The 21902-nt window shown below is 45.4% G+C and overlaps 1 protein-coding gene across 4 annotated transcripts in view; it reads right to left on the bottom strand.

The window, feature by feature from the left end:
• SULT4A1 (sulfotransferase family 4A member 1) overlaps positions 1–21007 on the bottom strand; it is a 41542-nt gene extending 20535 nt beyond the window's left edge. For 3 of the 4 annotated variants that reach the window (XR_014710647.1, XM_084621963.1, XM_084621964.1), the window contains exon 1: positions 19199–19477. Coding sequence is in view for 3 of the 4 variants with exons in the window: in XM_084621963.1 (XP_084478089.1) it covers positions 19199–19367 (169 nt within the window). In the remaining variant the exon portion in view is untranslated. Of the gene's footprint in view, positions 1–19198; positions 19478–20930 lie in introns of those variants that run through there. The other variant, XM_084621965.1, reaches the window with a different exon arrangement.
• Between the last annotated feature and the right edge of the window lie 895 nt (positions 21008–21902).

Here is a 21902-nt window from a genome sequence, read left to right as displayed (position 1 = left end):
ATGTTCTCCTCCTGCATAACCACACAGTAAGAGGTACAAAATAATCCACAATCACAGCAGTTTTAAAGTTTGGCAGTTGGGCTGTATTCTCCCTTCTGGTTGCTGTCTGTGGGTTACAGGGTTTCAGAGCCCGTGCTCCAGCCTAAGCCTGAACATCTACACTGCAATTTTTAGCGCTGCAGCCCGAGCCCTATGCACCTGAGTCAGCTGACCTGGGTAGAGTTGCAATTAAAAAGAGACCCTGGCAGCTCTGGTCGGCCGTTAAAAATCTGGTCAGCGGCACAGTGGGGGCCCCAGGGCCGGCTCCGCAGCTCCCATTCGCTGGGAAACACGACCAATGCGAGCTGTGGGAGCGGCGCCTATGGGCGCGAGGGCAGCGCATGGAGCCTCCCTGGCTGTCTATGCATCTAGGGGCTACAGGGTCTTGGCAGCCAATTCCCAGGAGCCGCGGTAAGTACTGCTGGGACCCCGCACTCTGAACCCTCTCCCGCACCCCAACCTCCTGCCCCAGCCCAGAGCCCCCTCCCACAACCAAACTCCCTCCTGGAGCTTGCACCCCCCTCAACACCCCAACCCCCTGCCCCAGTCCCCTCCTGCATCCCAAACCCCTCATCCCTGGCCCCACCCCAGAGCCCACACCCCCAGTGGGAGCCCTCACCCCCCTGCACCCCAGCCCCCTGCCCCAGCCCAGTGTCCCCTCCCACAACAAAACTCCCTCCTGGAGCTTGCACCCCCCTGAACACACCAACCCTCTGCCCCAGTCCCCTCCTGCATCCCAAACCCCCTCATCCCCAGCCCCACACCCCCAGCAGGAGCCCTCACCCCCCTGCACCCCAACCCCTGCCCCATCCTGGAGCCTCCTCCTGCACTTCAAACTGCTCATCACCAGCCCCATCCCAGAGCCCACACACTTTCCCACACTCCGAACCCCTTGGTCCCAGCCTGCGCCCCCTCGTCCACCCCAAACTCTTCATCCCTGGCCCCACCCCAGAATCTGCACCCCCAGCCAGAGTCCTCACCCCCCCACACACCAACCCCCTGCCCCAGCCCAGAGCCCTCTCCTGCACCCTGAACCCCTCTTTTCTGGCTCCACCCCAGAGCCTGCACCCCCAGCCCAGAGCCCATACCCACCACCCCACCCCAACCCAATCCCCTGCCCCAGCTCGATGAAAGTGAGTGAGGGTGGGGAAGAGCGAGCGACGGAGGGAGGGGGAATAGAGTGACCACGGGCGGGTCACACCCTAGAACCAGGCCAGCCGACCAGAGACCAGAAATGTACAAGAGACCCTAGCCGTGGCTTCCCAAGGCAAGCATGAGAAGGAACTCACCTAGCCATGATCCTCCTAGGGCCAACACCCCAGAAATAGTAGTACAAACTAGTTTATAGCCATGCTGCCAATTAACAGTGTGCACTCTGTGAACTACTCCAGAGGAAGTCACAGAACACTAAAGAGTAGTTAATGATGCTTCAAGAATGCTCAATGCTACTTCATTTTTTTAAAAAAAGATAGAATTTAATCTGTGTAAGAGGGTGAAAATATATTTTAAAGCAGCTGTTCTCTGGCTCCTCCCACTGTTCTCTAGCCAATCTCCCCTTTTCCCATATGGCCATCTGGCTACATACATTTTCTGTGGAAGGGAAAAATGGCAGCTGTAAAGTAAGAAACATCCTATGATATCTTCTTTCCTCCCCATGTGGTCAACTGTAACTTGTCCAGAACTGTGTTTTTCTCCAAGTCACATAACAGGGGACAAAGCTGACCTGAGCCCTTTCATATATTCCTTTCTTAACCCCCTATTTTTGAAAGTGTTATGGAAAAATATAATAAAGGTAGGCATATTTTTTCTAGGTATTCATGTTAACACTAGCAGTTTTCCAGTGCAGCCCGTTAGTCTCGCCTCTATTGATCCATCAGTGCTTGGTCAAATTTCAGCTAATACAATACAATGGTACCATTAAGACTCATATTTATTTTATAGCTTCAGTAAATGCAAGTGCTTATTAAAATGAGGGATGCTAAAACTACGATAGACTGACTGAGCAAATGCTGTCAACAAATTCTCTACCTAGTTCGGTTAATTGCTTGCAAGGTGATTTTCCCTTTCCCTTCAAATGCTCAATCAATAGGAATTTGCCTGAGAAGGACAGAGGTAACACTGCATAAGGACTTAAGGATCTGGTACTGTGTGTTTAATAATTTGGCCTAACAATAAAATAAAGCTGTACTGGATGCCATATTTCCCTAGTTCTTCTGCTATGAATCACCTACTTAGGACCCACGATTCACATTTTGATTTGAATGGGAGTTTTCCTGAGTAAGAACTAAGGCCTACATTTTTCAAAGCAATTAGTGATTTTACCTCCATTTTTGGGTGCCCACCATCAGACACATTAGAGGGCCTGATTTGAAACAAGTGCTGAGCACTCACCATCTGAAAACAAGGCTCATTTAAAGTGACATAACTTGGGCACTCCTGCATAGAAACTACATTTCCTGCAGCCAAGTCTAGTGTCTTAACCATCAGACCAACTTTAAGGCATAAGATAAATGCTTCATTTACAGATCCAAGGTTGGTAAGAGAATATCTGCTGGTGACAGAGACAAGATTTCAAGCTTCCACAGACCTCTTCTTCAAGTCTGGGAAAGACACTCAAGAGTGTCACAGCTAATACAAGGTAGAACAAATTGTTAAACATGAGGGATTAACACATGTTGCAAGAGACCATTCAAGGTGAAATGAAGAGTTAACACCTCTTCAGTTGTGAGACAAAGGAGAGTTAGTGGGTTACAGCCTGTGTAATGAGCCGTAAAATCCAGTGTCTTGATTTTTAGCGTCTAGCAAAGTTACGAACTTATGCTCCCAGACTCATCTTTTGAAGGTGTTGTGCAGGTTTCCTTTAGGATGAGGACAGAGAGGTCAGATATGGAGTGATCATTTTGTGAAAAGTGTTCACCCACAGGTGATATGGAGTTTTTGTCTTTTATTGTTTTTCTGTGTGCATTCATTAGTGTGTGTAGTGATTGTCTCATTTCACCGACAAAGTTGTTACTGGGACATTTAGTGCACTGGATGAGGTACACCACATGTTGTGATAAGCCTGTGTAGGACCCATAGATCTTGACAGGTGTATTGTGGGGAATATTGATCATCGTAGAAGTGGAGATATGTCTGCAGGTTTTGCATCTGTTGTTATAGCAGGGTCTGGTGCCACTTTGAGTTGGTGTGTCCTGGTCTGTGGGGAGCTTGCTTCTGATGACCTTGGCGAGATTGGGGGGTTGTTTGAAGGCCAAAAGAGGGGGTTTGGGAAAGATTTCTTTCAGGATGAGGTCCCCATTGAGTATGGGTTGTAACTGTTTATTGCAAGTGTTCTCAAACTTCATTGCACTGCGACTCCCTTCTGACAACAAAAATTACTACATGACCCCAGGAGGAGGGACTGAAGCCTGATTCCGCCTGATTCCCACTGCCCTGGGTTGGGGAGCCAAACCCCGAGCTCCACTGCCTTGGGCGGAGAAGGGATCAAAGTTGAAGCCCCAGGGCTTCAGCCCCAACCAGGGGGTCTGTAAGCAGAGCCCCGCCACGCACGGCTGAATCCCCCAGGCTTCAGCTTTGGCCCTGGGCGGTGGGGCTCAGGCTTCACCCCGATCCCCAGCAAGTCTAAGCCAGACCTGGCGACCCCATTAAAATGGAGTCACGACCCACTTTGGGGTCCCAACCCACAGTTTGAGCACTGCTGGTTTAATGACACCCCATGTGGGTTCCAGCGTGGGGTGGCAGGTGACAACTAGGAGTGTGCGGTCGGTGGTATGGGTTTTTTTTCTGTACTGAAGCAGGTTCTCTCAGTGGCCCTTTCATAATGCGATCTGCTTCACTGGTGTAGTGTCCTTGTTTGGTGAAGGCAGTTTTAAATGATCCATGTAAACTGATTTCAGTTATTTTATTTCCATTTTAAAAAGAAAGCCAACGAGCCACATTCTGTTTTCCAATGGAGATACTCCAGAGTTACATCAGTGTAACTGAGGGCTTGTGTCCCTGGAGACTTAACCCTGGTCTACACTGTGGGGGGAGGGATCTATCTAAGTTACGCAACTTCAGCTACGTGAATAACATAGCTGAAGTCGACGTACTTAGATTGACTTACCGTGGTGTCTCCACCACAGTGAGTTGACTGCTGCTGCTCCCCGGTCGACTCTGCCTGTGCCTCTTGCGGCGCTGGAGTACAGGAGTCAACGGGAGAGCGCTCGGGGGTCGATTTATCGTGTCTAGACTAGTGAAGGTAGTGAAGGCATACCCTTAGTGCACGTGAGGGTGTGAATGTACATCACATTAGCTTGCTACACACTAAGCCACCATGTGGATCCTGCTACTGCGCACTAAAGTTCTGCAGTGCGCTTTAATGTACTGCTGTTTGAATAGATCAAAGTGCACTACAGAAGTGTTAGTGTGCAGTAGCCGGGTTCAGATGGCCAGCTAGTGTACCGCAGGCTAATGTGCTCTAGATGTGCACCCCAGCTTGTCATTCACTAAAACTCCGTGTAAACAAGCCCTGAGAGAATCAGTCCTGGTATGTCTTGTTGGGCTGCCTTTTAATTGTTTCCCCATAAGCTGCAAACAGCAATCTATCAAAACCACAGACTGGAATCCCTTTAGGCCAGTGATGTTTCCTCATTGACACAAAACTGTTACTGTACAGAGCTATTTACATACAAGTATTATTCATATAATTATTATTAGTCTCTTATAATATCATATCCTAAAGAAATACTTCAATAAACTGGTTATAACACCAATGACATTTTTAACTAATGTATTAAACTACTTTTACAAATCTTTAATGTTACAATGGTCTCAATCTTTATTCTCCTTTGTTTCTGCATGCAATTTCCATAGGAGAGAATGGAGAGGCATAGCACTAAGCCAAAATGCATCTCAGATAAGAGGCTGGCTGAAAAGGCTTTCCCAGTTTCATACAGCAATGCAGAGGTAGTGCTGAGTAGTACAACATGGAGGAACAGTGGAAGCTCAGAAAAGAGGACCCATCCACACGTGCGTTTTGTGCATGTTAGGAACACTAACGGCCAGATCTTCTGGTCTGCTGATTTTAAACTCTGCACAGTGGGGGGCATTATTCCCTGATTTATTCCCTAATTATCTGTCCCCAGCCCTGATGCAGGTTAAAGCAGCAGCTGCTCTAACCTGCATCAGTAGGCAACAGTCCACACACTTCAGTCCTCTGGTTGAGGATAGCTGAAGCACAGTGTGTTTCAGCCACACCTCTTGCATGTCCCTTCCCAGCCTCATTACGCTCTCGGCACTAGGCATTTTGGGAAGTGGGGCAGAAGCAGTCTTGCCGACCCCATGCATTCAAAAACATAACCCAGTCCCCCCAAAACATAAGATTGCTTAAAAATTGTGAGATTTAAAAAACAACACATTTTGGTTTCTTTTAATTTGCCTCCTGAATTATGAGCCTCTGGGGATCATATTTTCAAGTTTTTCACCACAACCCTAAGGGCCAGAAAATTACTTTCTGAAAACGAAAGAAGAGATTCACCCATAGTTCCCTGAGACCCAGAGCTTTAACAATAAATGCCATCTATCACATGACTTGTGATAAAATTATGAGCCCCAACTGTGGACTTCACTAATAACAGAAAATCCCCCACTGGAGAGATGTGGGTGATTTTCACTACTTTTTTGCTGCTGGACCCCAGAGCAGGGGAGAGAATCTGCCCCTGGGACCACACTCTTTAATACTGTACAGTAATTCGATACCAAGGTGAATAGTATTTTAGAAATTGGATGAAGAGAAGAAAATACCACAGATTAAACAGTTTGCTTGGTCAGTGTGGCCCAGGTAACATCACTGCCAAAAATAGGATAGAAAATCATTTTCTAAACTAATCACTCCATCCAGATTAATCAGTCTTGAAAATAGTTGCCTACTACTGGTTTTATACAGCTTTACCTGGTCCACCCTGAATGGAAAAGCCACATTAACCCATGTTTGAAGAAACCATTTTCAAACCGTTTCTTTACATGGGTAGAATTCCAGTGTAAAGGGACCCAAAGATGCAGTCAAGTGAGAAGGAAGTTAGGAAGTATGAACAGCACCATGATTACTTCTTCTAGGCATTTTAATATCAACAGTCACTCAGGTGTTCAGTTGTGTAGTTAACTGGGACTCAAAGAGGAACAGAGTATGGCAGTGTGCTTATCCCCTTAAATCTCGGCTATCTAAATGTAACACTCTACCATGGCATAGATATACACAAGACCTATGATGTCAGAATAACAAGCAAAAAAATAGTAAAAGGGCTCTGTAAAGAAAAAGAACAATATAAACCAGGTACATGACCATATCCACAGATAATCCAGTCCTATTACTTGCTTTTCCAGCCTTCCCTCCAGGGCTTCCCTTTGGTGAAGATTACCTCTGTGACTCTGAGTGATTCAGAGGTACTACCTAATATTAGAACCTGGAACAGGAACCAGTGTTGAGAATGCAGGAGACCTGCAGTCACAATGAGAGGAAGATCAACTGGACAGTAAGAAGCTTGGGGGGGGAAACATGTTCTTTATACACTATTCAGGGCAGGGTCTGCCTTCCTATGTATTTGAAAAACACCTGGAATATTCTGGGCATATAAAATAACAGTAATAATCCCAGTTAGTGTTTACACCCATGGCAGGATCTATAGAGCCTCAAATCTCAACTCCTCTACAGCACTGTTAGTGAGGTGAGGGCTCTTATACAACTGTCATCAACTGTGTCCTATATCCAGCTGCCTCTGGCAGTTTCAGTCCCATTCTCATTCTAGAGCCTATTCTAAAAAGATGCCAGAACTGTATCCTGGTGCGTTACCTTAGCAGCACCTAAACCATGCTTGGGCTGCAGTTCTGACTCCTCCCACACTGTTTAACTCCCCTGCATTTTCAGAAAGGTGACATAATGTTCTGTAGAGGGCAATGATGCAGAAAAGAATCTTGTCCTAATGCCAATTTTTTCACAATCCCTGTTTAGGATGCCATTTGCTTTAAATCAGTTAGTACCATTTAGTTATCTTCAGCACCATTGGTTTCAGGGGGCTGAAACCATTGTCTTTATCCTGGCATATAGAGACCCTTAATGTGGCCCCTTAATCTGTGGCCTCACAATGTGTGCTGGAACTGACAAGCAGGGGATGAGAAGGCAGGAGATGTTACTGCATCCAGCCTTTTCTATGAAACTAGTCATTTCCCATGTGCTAGTCACTGCTGGAAGCATGCTTGTCAGTTCTGAAAGTGCTCCCTTCTCATTCAAACTCATACAGCTTTCTTTTGTAGTCAGAAGGGAATTTCCATGGCCCAGTTTGAAATCTGCTTCAGGAAAGTCATCAGCAAAAACCTACCCACACTGGTGTGCATTTGCATATATTTTTGAAGATGAATATCAAGAAGCCAGTCCACCCACAGTGCCATGTAAATGCGCTGCAGGCAAGAGCCATATGTGCAAAAAATAAGAAATAAGCACCTCAGTGTTTTAAACATTTTAAGAAATGTTGCTCCCCCTCCAGGCATGGCATTACTTCACAATCATCTAGCAATAAGGATGCTACTGTATTAATCATACACAGACAAAATGGTAAAACATTTTTGTATCAAACTGGGTTTTTTTTCAGAAAGAGTTATGATCATATGCCACAAGAGTTGCCCTTGTGATATCAATGTTTGCAAGATACCTGCGCCCCTATTCACATCAAAAATGTTTTCATTCTTTTTCATAAATGTAAAATCACAGCTTGAGGCAGGCAGCAATGTTTTTATCATTGTTCTAAATTAGGAGAGAATGTAGCCCTAATTTAATAAAATGAGCACAGAATGCATAGCAAGCTGATCTGCATGGTTACGTCTATGTGTGTGATTTCTGCAACGCAATCTTTTGCTCAGAGTTCTATATTCCTTATAATTAGAAGGCAATACTAATTCAATAGACTTTGAAGGGAACATCATTAAGGTAAGTTTGAGCAATATATACACAGAATGAGCCAATTTCAATGGTACACCACAGCTGCTTCTTGCCTCTCTGGCAACACAAAGCAGCAGTAAACATGGCTTTTAATTGGCTGGCTAGCCTGGGTTTATAGCTGCTCCGCGTCACCAGTACACTGCAAAACAGCCAGAGCATGCTGGTGAATCTGGATCACTGCATATATAGCTAATATGTATATATTGAGCTTGATTCTGATCTTACCTGTTTCAAACTGGTATCATTTCATTGGCTTAAATGGATTTACTACTCATTTACACCAGTGTAGCTAAGAGCTGAATCAGGACTATTGTCTATTAATCTAATTTCATTATATATTATCCAGAACCTTCGGCCTTTTAAATGATGAGTTCTGACATCACATTTGCTGCCCCTCTCTCCCACTGGGAATGGGGATGGCTACAGGGTCTGGAATTAGCTCCCACTTTCTAAATAATAGGTAGATTTGGGTGTGACTGGTGAAACCTCTAATCAGTTAGCTACCCAATTACCTTCCTCCCAGCTCCTTTCACCCCCTCTCTTTACCTTTCACCCCCTCTCAGTCACTGCCCCACTCCTTCCTAGTTAACTCCTCTTCCTCACACCTTCATCTCACAGACTTGCTTCCTTCCTGACACTTCCCAATGCTACCATCACTCCCCTCATAAAAAGTGTGTGGGGCTAGTGGATTGCCTCGGCCCATAATCCTTCAAGACTGACATATCGACAAGACTGGTGTGCTTCCCCAGCCTTACTCACTAGCGTATACACATACACACACTAGCCAGTGAAACACTTAGCAGTCATTGACTCCACAATTGTCTATAAAATTAGTAGTGTTTCTATCTAAACTATTTGATTTTATTTGCCTGTCAATGTACGAGGCTGTAAAGGACTCTTGCATACTAAGGAAGCCTTGGATACCTTCATTTATTCAGCATCTTCACACAGTGGCATCAACTCTAATACCCAACCTCTGTGACTGTTCTGAAATGGCATAGAAAATTCAAATTAAAGTGACGGAGAACATCAGAAGTTTGCATTTTAATTTTTTTTGCTGGTTGTTCCCACCCAGCGTAAGAGAACACTTTGTTTAACTATTAGTATTTGTATTACTTGAATTAATGCCTAGACTCCCTCTCAAGTGAAGGGCCGTATTCTGCTAGAGGCTGTACGTAACAGTGTACAAGACAGTCCCTAGCCCAAAGAGTTTATCATCTACATAGACAAGACAACGCATAGGTGGAAGAAAGTATAATTATCTTCATTTTACCGATGGAGAAGTGAGGCATAGAGCGATTAAATGACCTGGCCAAGGTCACACTGGAGGTCTATATTGCCTAGCTGGGAAGGAAACTCATGTCTACTGTGTCCCAGTCCAGTGCTTTCACTACAAGACCAATCTTCCTCTTGCATATGCAGAACTATTCTTTGAAGTGTCGAGTTTGACAGCACTTCTGAGGCAACTTATATGGGACAACACTGGAGGTAGTGTTTTGCTCCATGTATCATGTCTGTGAGGCAGTACTGAATTAATTACCATGAGACAGAGCATTTTATCAGAGAACTGCATAATGAGAATACTGAGTTGTGGCTACTTGATTCCTTTTAGCTCATCTTTAAAGCACTTGAACTCCTTTAATTTATATCTTTTATGAGGCAGATGAGCAACAAAATGAGATAGCAGTGATCAGCAACTGGTTTAGGACTGGTTTAAGACTTAATACATTTTTTTTAAATTCTTTAGTCTTCAGAGTCATTTCAGTTTGGTCAATACCAAATGTTGTACAAGTACTGTACAGGATGTCCATAAAAATCCTTATGACCTTTTTAATGAGGGAAACATTTTGCCTGAGCCTGTTTACAAAAAATAAATCACTTGGATTTTCTCTACATCTTTCTTAATAGGAAAGTCATTATTCTATAGTTCCTGGGTTACCCACGTGAAACCTCCAGATAGTAGTAGGTCTTTCCTCCTTTTGGACTATCTGTTCTCTCCCGCTCTTGTCACATCTCTTTGCTCCTTTGATGAGATGCGCTGAAGAGAGGTACTGCTACACTGAGACCAAGTTCATTGCTTCTTCATTTAATCTAGGTGGCAATGCTTCCTGCTCAACCCACTTAGGGTCTGATCCTGCTCCCATGGAAATCAAGGGCAAAATTCCCAATGTCTATAATTAGTTTTTATTATTTATTGGTATTGTGGTAGTGCCTAGGAGCCCCAGTCATACACCAGGACCCTACTGTGCTAGAACAAACCAAAAAGATGGTCCCTGCTCTAAACAGCTTTTAGCTGCAAGCCCATCATGCAAACAGCCACTATAGGGAAAGCCTGGTTTCATTCTTGTAGCCCTGGGCTGGAGCATGCTCAGTGGCTCCATGGGAGACTGGTACATGCACAGTCCAGGCAAAGGTAGGAGCTGTGAGGGGATGCAGCATGCTCAGTTCCTCCATGGGGATGGTGCAATTGCAGGCTGCTCAGCACCAAGAGCTGTGAAAGGTTCCAGTGAGCTCAGTGAGGACAATTGTTGGAGATTTTAGCTGCTAAGTTCTAGCACAGTGGTTCTCAACCAGGGGTCCGGGGCTGCGTGGGGGGCTGCAAGCAGGTTTCAGGAGGGCCGCCAAGCAGGGCCAGTGTGAGACTTGCTGGGGCCCAGGGCAGAAAGCCGAAGCCCCATCGCATGGGACTGAAGCCCGGGGCCCTGAGTCCCACCACCCAGGGCTGAAGCTGAAGCCTGAGCAATGTTGCTTCACTGGGGCCCCAGGCAACTGCCCTGCTTGCTACCCCCCTAACGCCAGCCCTGGCTTTTATATGCAGAAAACCAGTTATTGTGTCACAGGTGGGCCGTGGAGTTTTTATAGCATGCTGGGGGGGGCCTCCGAAAGAAAAAGGTTGAGAACCCCTGCTTTAGCAAGTCTCCACTGAGCATATGAGGAATGCCATTTTCAGAGGCTTATGACTTGGCCAAGTCTGGGCATATTTTCATGGAACAGCAAAAACTCTAACATAAAGGCCAGCCCCTAACTGAATTTTTAAGACCCAGCTCCAAAACCTGGGAGGATTGGAGCATTCCAAAGGAAAGGTCACCAGATTTTTTTTAACATTAAAAAAATAATGTATTTTTCCCTAGCTTCCTTCTCAGAAACACCTGAATTATTTTGGCTGAAATTATTTTTTGATTTAGTTATTATAAATAATAAATTATTATTTATTGATTTAATCAGCCTGCAGAAGCAGACACCCAGCTTGGAAAATTTCAGGTGGTTAAAGTCTGGCAAAGTATTAAGCAATTCAAAACAGGGTCTTATAATGGGAAGTGTCAAGGAACCTTAATAATAGCAGTGCTACCAGCCCTGCCTATAATAGGGCTAGATTGTCTCTCAACCTGTGTTCCTGTGCAGGGCCATAAATTGAAGTTCTAGCCCTTGTGCTTGTGAAGGAAAACCTAAAAACATGAACCCTAAAGCCTCAAAAAAACAGAAAGCAAATAAAAATAACCCTACATTTATTATTTTCATAGAAGTTCCTGGAGAAGAGAATGGGGAATTACAAAAGTCAGATCATGGCAAAAATGGGCTAATTATCTGGCAATGGAGTCCAGAGCAGCACAAGAGATAGTTGTTAGAAAAAAAAAATACCAGGCGACTGTCACTCTCACCACTGCAGAGACAATGGGAAGTCAGGAAGAGGGTCGAAAGGAAACAGACAGGTGAGACAGTTGGACACCACGTCTGTCTTTCTGACAGCATGTCTGATTTGTGGTCAGACCTTGGCCCGCTACTGCCACCACCAGGAACAAACACTGCAGTCCACTGCAGCCTTCAGCTGATTCATCCCACTTTGTTTGTCTGACACTGCTCCTGGCATGCAAACCAGCCAGCTTTGTGTATGCTGCCCAGCAGCCTCAGCAGCCTTTCAGCCTGACTCCTCTCATTTATGTCTGTGCAAATCAAGGCTGTCAGTAGGAGTTATACCAGTGTAAAGCTGATGTACATGAAAAAAGAATCATCCCATTGCGTTCATGCTTATCAATCAGTCATGTCATGCAAAGGCTGCTGGCATTACCAAGCAGCAACCAAGAGCATGTGTATGAGCACATAAGAAATAGAATCTATACCATGATCCACTCATACTGGAGTAATAATACGCAATACCTTTTAAATCGGCACAAACATTAACCAATTAATCAGACAAAACTGTAGTTGAGTAATTCCAGGTGGTGTTTTAGCTGGTGAGTCAGGATGTGTATAGACCACAGAACCTCGGGAAGATTGGTCCTATGCAACTGTGCACTGTTACATGTGCAGTTATATCATTATTATTTAATATTTATATAATAGCACCCAGAGGCCCCACACAGAAACAGCCATTGTATTAAGTGCTACAGGAATACCTGGTCTCTACCCCAAAGAGCTTACAATCCGAGAAGACACACGAAACATGGGGAAGAAGGGTACACACAAACGTACAATTTTTATTGGCCAAGTGAAGCAAGGTCTTACAATGAACTCGATGGCATTTCTGTGTTTGTCTGTAACACGGTCACTTTTGAATACTGCATCCGATCAACCCCAGAATTTCAGAGATGGGAATGGAGGGTACACAGAGCCCATGCATGGTAGGGAAGGGGCAGGGAGAGATGGAGGAATGAGGTGGCACACAGAGCGCCTGGCATGTGGCAGAGGCAGAAATGGGGGACACAGAGAGTCCTTGGTATGGAGGAGGGAGTGGGGAGGTTGCAGGGAGTCCCTGAAATAGAGGGTGATGGTAGGGTAGCACCTGGAGGTTATGGGGAAGAATGGAGAAATCCAAAAAGTCCCTGGTCTGTGTGATGTGCTCATTCCAGAGAAGCAACAAAGTCTTGGACCCTCGAGTATACATTTGTAGGGTTTTGGTTTTTTATATTTGTAAATAAACTAAGTGGTAACTAAGCCATCTGTCCCTTCACTGGCTGATTTCTTTTTAAAGATACCATGCCAGAGACAATGAGAAAGGATTTGAAGGAGGAGAACATAGTGAACTTACAGGTCAGTTCAAGAAGGCTTTGCTATGTGTAAGCGTGCTGTCCTGTTGGTGCTTATTTAAACAGAGGGCCTAGGGCCAACCTTCATGTTTCTGGGGAATAAACTTAATTGTGTGGCTATGGGATTCCAGCGCCGGATTAAAAAAGCTCAAGACTTGGTAATAATACAGCTCCAGCTAGTAAAAGATGATGCAGGAAGTATCTGATAGTGACAGCAGCTGCCACTGGCATTTGACACAGCATACCAATGCAGACAAGTAGGAGTTTGCATGGACCATTTGGGCAGTAACTTGATGCTGATATTTGCCCAATGCTGACATTTTCCCAGATAGAATTCTAGCTAATTATTTGGCAGAATAGCCAAGGTGGAAAGACAGCTTCATTATTCACTTGAATAACTCTGCTTTCTCAAGCTACCAATTTTTCAAAGTGAAGAAAATAAAGGGCATTAATTTGTAGGCTTTAACCCAAGAAATTGTAAAATACACATTCATTCGGAACAGGTGCAGTAACGATAACCATCAAGAAGGGCATTGTATATCAGCTTGAAAGTGAGGCAAATATATAGATTTAATATAGTTAGGGTGTATAGCGGACTAGCATCATAGGGGCATAGCATCTTGATGACTAAACCGGTGAGCTACACCATACTTCAGGGACCAGTTGCATCCCTGGTTTAACTCCATTGAAGTCCATGGAGTTTAAACAGGGATGTATGTGGCCCTAGGCATAGTGCCTGGAGAAGTATCTTACAAGAATCCCATTACTAATTTTGTAATAAAGTTTATTAAATTTATATATAGGAATTTTATTTTTTTTTAGAGGGGCACATAAGAGTAAGCTGTATGAGTGAGTATACCACAACGAGTTTTGACAGGCTGTAGTATAACAATAGCCTTCCTGCAGAGTATTACATACCTTATCTCATCTGTAAAGCAATCCGCTGTGCAGGTTCCAATTATTTAATCATATACAGAATGGTATTCCATTTTACATTCACAACCAGTGCAAAACATAATGGTAATGGGTCACATTCCTCCCTGATGTACCTCCACTGAAGTCAATGGAGTTACACCAGGGAAGAAGTTATTGACCCCTTTTCTTTAATAAAGGTAGAAAGACAGACTGCAAGATGCCTGACTAGCATTAACGTTGCAGACATAACATATAGTTTCCTTGTAGTTACATGAAGCATATGTCTTTTGGGTTGCATGCATGAGTTTTTCCAAGATCAGGAATTCCCAAACTTTGTTAAGTCATTTATTGGAGGCAGATGTTAGGATTAATTAGGGATATAATGAGTATATTTATTTAGGCTGCTATCAGTAGCAATCACATTAAAGTAGGATCTTTTTCTCTTAAGTTTATTTCATTACTCCCAGCAGGACCAATGACATATTAAATTTTCCACTATGTTACAGCATCCTTTATCTTGGGTCACCCCCAATATATGTACCCACTACCAAACACTCTCACCAACACAGGTTCAGTAGTATTGTATTAGCCAGCCTGTGTGAGGTGAAATTGTCTCTGTACAAGTTAAATAATTTTTTGGTCTACCATTATGCATAGTCACACAGCACCGCCCTCATAGGAAATATGGATTTGTAGCCATTTGTATCTTTTCTTGGCCAAATCAACAGCCATCCGAGGAATAACTAGGATAGATCCTTCTGTCATTTGACTGCAGCATGGGACTGTGGAAGTATAACTGCTAGAAGCACTGACCTCTGTCACTTGACTAATTCAGTTGTTGTTTATTTTCTCTTTTGAGTGATTACCACTAGACCTGGTCAAACAATAAAAACCTATTTTCACAATAAATAAATAAGATTTTGAAAAAAAGACTGAAAATGACATTTTTCATGAAAAATTTTGACACTGTAATATTTTGTGTGAAATTGCTTTATTTTTAAAGGCTACATTTTTTACTTAAAAAGTCTGACTAGCTGTAGTTACCAGTGAGGTCCTTATCAATGTTTTTTTATTGCAAGAGGGAAGGTAATATTGTGGACTGGAACTCAGAAGAGCTGGGTTCTAGCCCCATTTCTGCTTCTGGGTAAGTTTGAACAAGTCACTTTTTCATGGATGCATAGATTCCAATGCCAGAAGGGACCACTGTGATCATCTAGTCCGACCTCCTGCATTACACAAGCCAGAGAACTTCCCCCAAAATAATTCCTAAGGCAGATATTTTAGAAAAACATCCAATCTTCAGTTTAAAATTGTCAGTGATGGAGAATCCACCATGACCCTTGGTAAATTGAGCATATAATTAATTACTCTCACTGTTAAAAATGTATGCCTTATTTCCAGTCTGAATTTGTACAGCCATTGGATTGTGTTATACCTTTCTCTGCTAGACTGAAGAGCCCATAATTAAATATTTGTTCCCCATGCAGGTTCTTACAGACTTTAATCAAGTCACCCTTTAACCTTCTCTTTGTTAAGCTAAATAGATTGAGCTCCTTGAATTTATCACTATAATGCATGTTTTCTATTTCTTTAATCATTCTTGTGGCTCTTCTCTGAACCCTCTCCAATTTTTCTGCTTCCTTCTTGAATTGTGGACACCAGAACTAGACGCAGTATTCCTGTAGTGGTTACAGGAGGTAAAACAACCTCACAACTCCTACTCAAAATTGCCCTGTTTATGCATCCAAGGATTTCATTAGCCCTTTTGGCCAAGAGCTCCTCAGCCACCTCTTATAAAACTCTTGGATGCAAGTTATCCAGAACTGCTAATTTAAAAATGCCTAACTGTAGAAGCTGCTGCATAATGTGCTCCTGAGATACCAGTAGAATGAAAAGAATGTACTCATCATACAATATGATTACATTATCTGTTTTTTCCAAATACAGAACAGAAATATTTCTTGAACACTTCTGCCTTTTCTGCATTATAACTCAAATTTTACTGTTTCCATCTAGTAATGGACCAATACCACAGCTAGGATTCTTTTTGTTCCTAATATACTTTAAAAGCTCCTTCCTATTGTCCTTAACAGTGCTGGCCATGAATTTCTCTGTGTCCCTTTGCATCCCTTACCAATTTTCTACTATATATATATATATACACACACACATACAACAACAACAAATGGAAGAAAGGGAAAGTTTATCATTTTTTCTAGCTACCTTCACTTCCCTTGCAAAACCAGGTGAATTTTTTAACCTGTACAGCCTTCTTCCTCAGTTGTGGGTTTGTGGCTTTTTGGACACCTAATAAAGTGTTCTTAAACAACTTCCAATTACCATTCACATTTTTCTGATTATTTCTTCTCCACAGCTGATTTGGCTCATAATTGTTTTCAGCTTTGTGAAATTCACCATGTTAAAGCCACAACTATATATATATTTCTGGTTTGGACTTTACTCTGCCTGTACATTTTAAATGTGATCAAATCATGATCACTTGTACCTAAGTTATCATTAATTTTTAGTTCTGTGATCTGTTCCTCTTTATCTATCAAGATGAGATCTAATACAGAATTTCCCTGTATTGGACAAAACACTTTTTGAGTTAGAAAATTGCCATTTATAATATTTAGAAATTCCAAGGATGTTTTAGTACTGGCAGCATGAGATCTCCAGTTTATGTCATTCAAATGGAAGGCCCCCACGATCATGTAGCTTTTTCCCCTAAATCTTATAGATAGGTACATTAGGAGACAGTCATCGTATTCCCTAGTGTGATTTGGAGGTCTGTAGCAGACACCAGTTAATACTCTTATGCTTTATCTGTTAGGACATTGATCAATAAGCATTCAAGATCATTTTCTTCTGAATTATTGGTTACTCGGAAACAGGTAATGCCCTGTTGACAAAGAATGCCATTCCCCCTCCCCTTTTGCCCACTAAGTGCTTCCTAAATAGGTTATAACCATTGATTTTAACATTCCAATCATGGGAATCATCCCACCAGGTTTCAGTTATATCAACGAAATCGAATTTATACTCATAAATGAGCAATTCCAATTCCTTCACCGCTCCGTGCCTCAGCTTCCCAATCTGTAAAATGAGGATAATGATACTGATCTCCTTTGTAAAGTGCTTTGAGATCTGAAGGTGAAACGCACTGCCTAAGAGCGAGGGCACCATTATTACAATGTGTGTATATATATAGTACTTAGCAAAATGGGGCCCCGATTTCACTGTGGCCTCTGTGCATTTATAATGTTACTACTACTACAACAATAACGATAATTGTGAGTTGGGTAACTATTCATAAGTACTTATGATTCAATGGTTGTAAAGTTATGGGAACTAAGCAGTTGCCTCTTGACACATATTGTTCTGATGTGCAATATGGAGGACACACAGGGTAGTAAGGCATATTTTATGGCTCACCAATATAAACCAATATGGGGTTCTCTAACAAACTGCTTTATATTCAAGAACAGTAACACAATACACAACTGAAACCTCAGTACACTGAAATAATAAAATAGAACTTTTAGTGCTTTCTGCATGTCATAGATTTTTAGAGAGACAGCTGAAAAAAGCAATAGCTATCAGGTTCTAATCCTAGCATTTTTGGTCCACTGGTCCATCTACACTGCAGACAACTGCCAAACACTGACCAGAATCATTAACATCATCATTATTAGTTAAGTATAAAGAAACAGCAGCTGCAATAAGTATTTAAAACTCCAGTGGACAATAACAGGATCTTTCATCATGGAAGACTGTGCACTTTCACACTGGTACATCAAGAGAAACTGGAGAAGCATATAACACTTTGATAAAATATACAGTCAAATGAAAGGAGTCAGTAAGTAATCTTTTTACCCATGATGTCAAACAACTCGATTTTGCCATTGTACTGAGAGAGCTAACATCTTTGTTATCTCAGTACAATGGACTTTGAATTTTCCAAAAAGAGATCATCTTATTACCAGGGGGAAAGTCATTCAACAATGTGTTTAAAAAGAAAGAGTCCATACATCTCTGTTTGTTTCCAGTTTTATCAGGTGGGTTATGAAGCTACCATATTGTCTGCCTCTTTGGCGGCAGCACTGTATCCATATTAATTCAGTCTAAGCACTTGTTTGAAAATGGAGAGAATAATAAATAAAATAATATGGTGTTAAAAGCATAGATACTACACTAATCAGCTCAAACTGTTTACTGCAGAAACACATACTTATATTAATAGGGGCATTTCTTCTTATTCTATTTAACTGTTCCAAGCACATGTCCTCACTGAACACTCTGGCTTTCCTTTTCCTTAGAGACGGTAATGGGGGGGGGGTGGAGTGCTGTCACTACACCTGCTTCAACATATATCTATCCTGCCTTTATATATTTATCTTGGGCCAGATTATGACAAAGTTACTCTCACGGACTAGTACCTTCCTCCTTCAGCAGTCCAGATGGAGTCAAGGGAGAAAGGTGCTCCAAAACAAGGGTAGCAGCAGCAGCAACTGGCCCTTTATTTTTTATGCAGTCGAAAATCCCTAAGAAAGGGATCTATATTCCCCACGCACCCAGCCCAACCCCGTAGTAAAGTGCCCTGGCCCCAGAACTCCCCCTTAACTTCAATGGGTTTTGATGGATGTCAATGAACGTTTGAATGGAGGGCAATGCATCATCCCCATATCTAATGTATTGCTTTCCAAAGCTCTTTCAGATCCCGGAGTACAAAAGGTCCTATCCTGAAGCAAATTCTTGTATCTACTAGGGAGACTGAACCCCATTGCCACCGTTAAAACAATTGGGTTTATAAGGCCATGTATCTCACTTCGGTTTTGTTGCATAAGTTTGGGCAACACTTTGACAATGTAAAATTCAATACAAGCCACGCACGTTATGTGTATGTGTGCCTAGGTCCTGCGATCCAGACCCGGCTAAGGAGAGGCGACCCCGACATAAAATAGCACGGCTGTTGCTCTGTACGCTTTCCAGAGTGCTGTGCAGACATTGCCACATAGACTGCGACTGTACAGACACAAGCCCAGCAGCACTCAGCCCACTCCGGCGGCGCTATCCCCCGTATGTTACCGAGGGAAAGCAGCCATGGGGAGGGAGACAGAGCCCGGAACTTGTTCAAAACCCAAGCCCCGGGGCTCAGCTGGGAAAGAGGCAAACCCCAGGGGCAGCCGGTGCCTGGGCGGGGAGGAAAAGGCCGCGGCCCCCCGGCTCGGAGAGAATGAATCTGTACCTGATTTGGGATAGGTGACAATCCAGACATCACTGCCCCTCACCGGGAAATTGGCGATCTCCTCCATCTTCCCCCGGCAGAAGGGAGGGAGCCGCACTCCATTGTATTCAAAGTATTTGCTCTCAAACTCCCCGGGGGTGCTGGGGGTCTCGGCTTCACTCTCCGCCATCCTCCTTCCTGCCAGGGGCGGGCCAGGTGGGCAAGGGCCCCGGCGAGGGCTCAGCCTGGAGAGAGGCGACGCAGGCTCAGCAGCAGCCCCCACGCGGCCACACGCCCCGGAGCAGGAGGCGGCGGGTGCCGGCCGGGGTGCGGTGGGCTGCGGGGGCAGGGGGAGCGGGGGGAGGAGCAGGCTGGCTGCGCGGGCAAGGCGGGCTGGGGAGAGGAGTCCGACCCGCAGCGAATGGGCTCTGGCGCTGGTGATGTCATGCAGCGCGGGGCCGGCGGGAGGATGCCGCAGCTCGGCTCCGAGCGGCGGCGGCGGTAACCTCCTCGCCACTGCTGCTTAACCCGCGCCGCTCCCGCGTGGAGCCATGCTCTCCCCCGCCCCACAGCAGGGAGCTGGGGCCATGGGCTGGGCCCGACGGGCGGGCGGCATGGGGCCCGAGTTGCAAGGGAAGTCGGGGGATGGAAGAAGGGGTTCGTGGTTTGATTTGCCTTCCCCACTCCGGTCCCCACCTCAGCCCAGGGGTAGCAGGGGGCACCGGCAACCCCTCCAGTTACACACGACCCCATGGAGAAGTCCGCTGAGCAGCCCCTTCAATGGAGGGTGACCCCCAGATATCATTTGGGTGGGGGTTGGAGGGGGTTGCCTGGTGTCTTCACAATCAGCCCCTCATGCTGCTTCCCCAGCGACCCGCCGAGGCATTGGGGGCCACCTCTGCGGGGTTGTGGGATGAGCTAAATGGGTCCTTCGCAGCATGGCTAGGGCTCCTCTTGGCAAAGGAGTGCGATGAAGTGAGGGCTCAGAGTCAGCAATTACTTATCAGGCAGCAGCAGTGACCCCTATAATATCTCTCAGGCCACAAACGTTGCTTCAGGGGTGGTGCCACTCGGCAGACAATGCTTGTGGGAGGGAGGAGCTAGCCCAGGGGTCGGCCACCTTTCAGAAGTGGTGTGCCCCATCTTCATTTATTCCCTCTCATGTAAGGTTTCGTGTGCCAATAATTCATTTTAACGTTTTTTAGAAGGTCTCTCGCTGTAAGTCTATGTATTATAGAACTAAACTATTGTCGTTTGTAAACAAGGTTTTCAAAATGTTTAAGAAGCTTCATTTAAAATTAAATCAAAATGCTGATCTTACGCCGCCGGCCCGCTCAGCCCGCTGCCAGCCTGGGGTTCCGTTCACCTAGGCTGGCAGCGGGCTGAGCGGGGCCTGCGGCTGGGACCCCGGCTGGCAAGGGGCCGGCAGCCAGAACTCCAGACCGGCAGTGGGCTGAGCGGGGCCAGCTGCAGGTCTGGGGGTCCATCCACTGGCTCCTGCCAGCCAGGGTCCCAGCTGCTGGCCCCGCTGCTGGTCTGGAGTCCTGGCCCTTTCCACATAGAGTAGGTACCTACCTTCTCCCTGGTTCTAGCCATTCTCGTCCTCTCTCTGCACTGAGATGAGGGTGGGAGTGCGCCACTTCACTGGGGGTGAAGGAGCAGGCTGGGGGTTGGGGTGCAGGATCTGGCCAGGAGCTAGAATGAGGGAGGGGGCTCAGGGTTGGGGCAGGAAGTTTGGGTGTGGAGCACTTACCTGGGAAGCTCCCATTTGGTGCGAGGCGTGCAGGTGGGAATGTGGGGGTGTGTCTGTGCAGGAGCTCCCGTTTGGTGCTCAGGGTGGGGGTGGGAATATGGGGAGTGCAAGAGTCAGGGCATGGGGTGTGGGGGGGCTGGGTATGTGGGGGGTGCAGGGGTCAGGGCAGAGGGCTGGGTGTGTGTGAGGCAGGTTCAGGGGTCAGGGCAGAGGGCTAGGGTGTTTGAGGGGGGTGCAGGGGTCAGGGCAGAGGGCTGGGGTGTGGGCTGGGGTCGTGGGGGTGCTCCCAGCCCCCTGCCCTGAGCGGCTCACGGCAGGGGGCTGGAGGGGATATGCCGATTCCACCCCCTTCCTCAAGGTCCCTGGAGGAGAGAGCGTGCTGCAGCTCCGCTTTCCCTCTCTCCCTCCATAGCAAGGGCTGTCAGCTGATCGGCAGCAGGGAGGGAGAGAAGGAGGGGCAGAAACCCAGCAGGCTGAGGGAAGAGGCAGGGGGAGGGGGAAGCTTGCCTGCCCTGCAAGGAGAGAGCGGTGAACGGGAGGCGGGGAAGAGAGGGCTGGGCCGGGCACGATTTTTAATGGCATGCTGCTGTCCCTGGCAGGCAGTAGCCTGCCATTAAAAATTGGCTCACGTGCCGTCTTTGGCACGTGTGCCATAAGTTGCCAACCCCTGATCTAGCCCATCAAAACTGAACCTACCTGAGCAACTCATGGACGGGTGACAGCCAAAACTCCAGCTAACAGGCCCATTGTTGGAATGCTGGAGGCATCCAAAGGCAACCTCCCTGAGGTCTTGTCTAAACTGGAGACATCTGTAGTGATAACACCTGCTTGGATGCCCCAGCATCCCCAAAAACCAAAAATACAGATTAACAAAATTAGAGTGTGTGGCTCATTCTTGAGAGGTGAAGGCTAAAAGTGTTAATGGGGCTGAAGACAGCAAGATGGTGTTATAATTAGACTCCCAAAAAAGCC

This window comes from Lepidochelys olivacea (assembly GCF_965140295.1).
Source record: "Lepidochelys olivacea isolate rLepOli2 genome assembly, chromosome: 1".
Classification (NCBI taxonomy): domain Eukaryota; kingdom Metazoa; phylum Chordata; order Testudines; family Cheloniidae; genus Lepidochelys; species Lepidochelys olivacea.
Note: the sequence above shows the minus strand (reverse complement) of the source record. Positions and strands in the feature narration are given on the sequence as shown.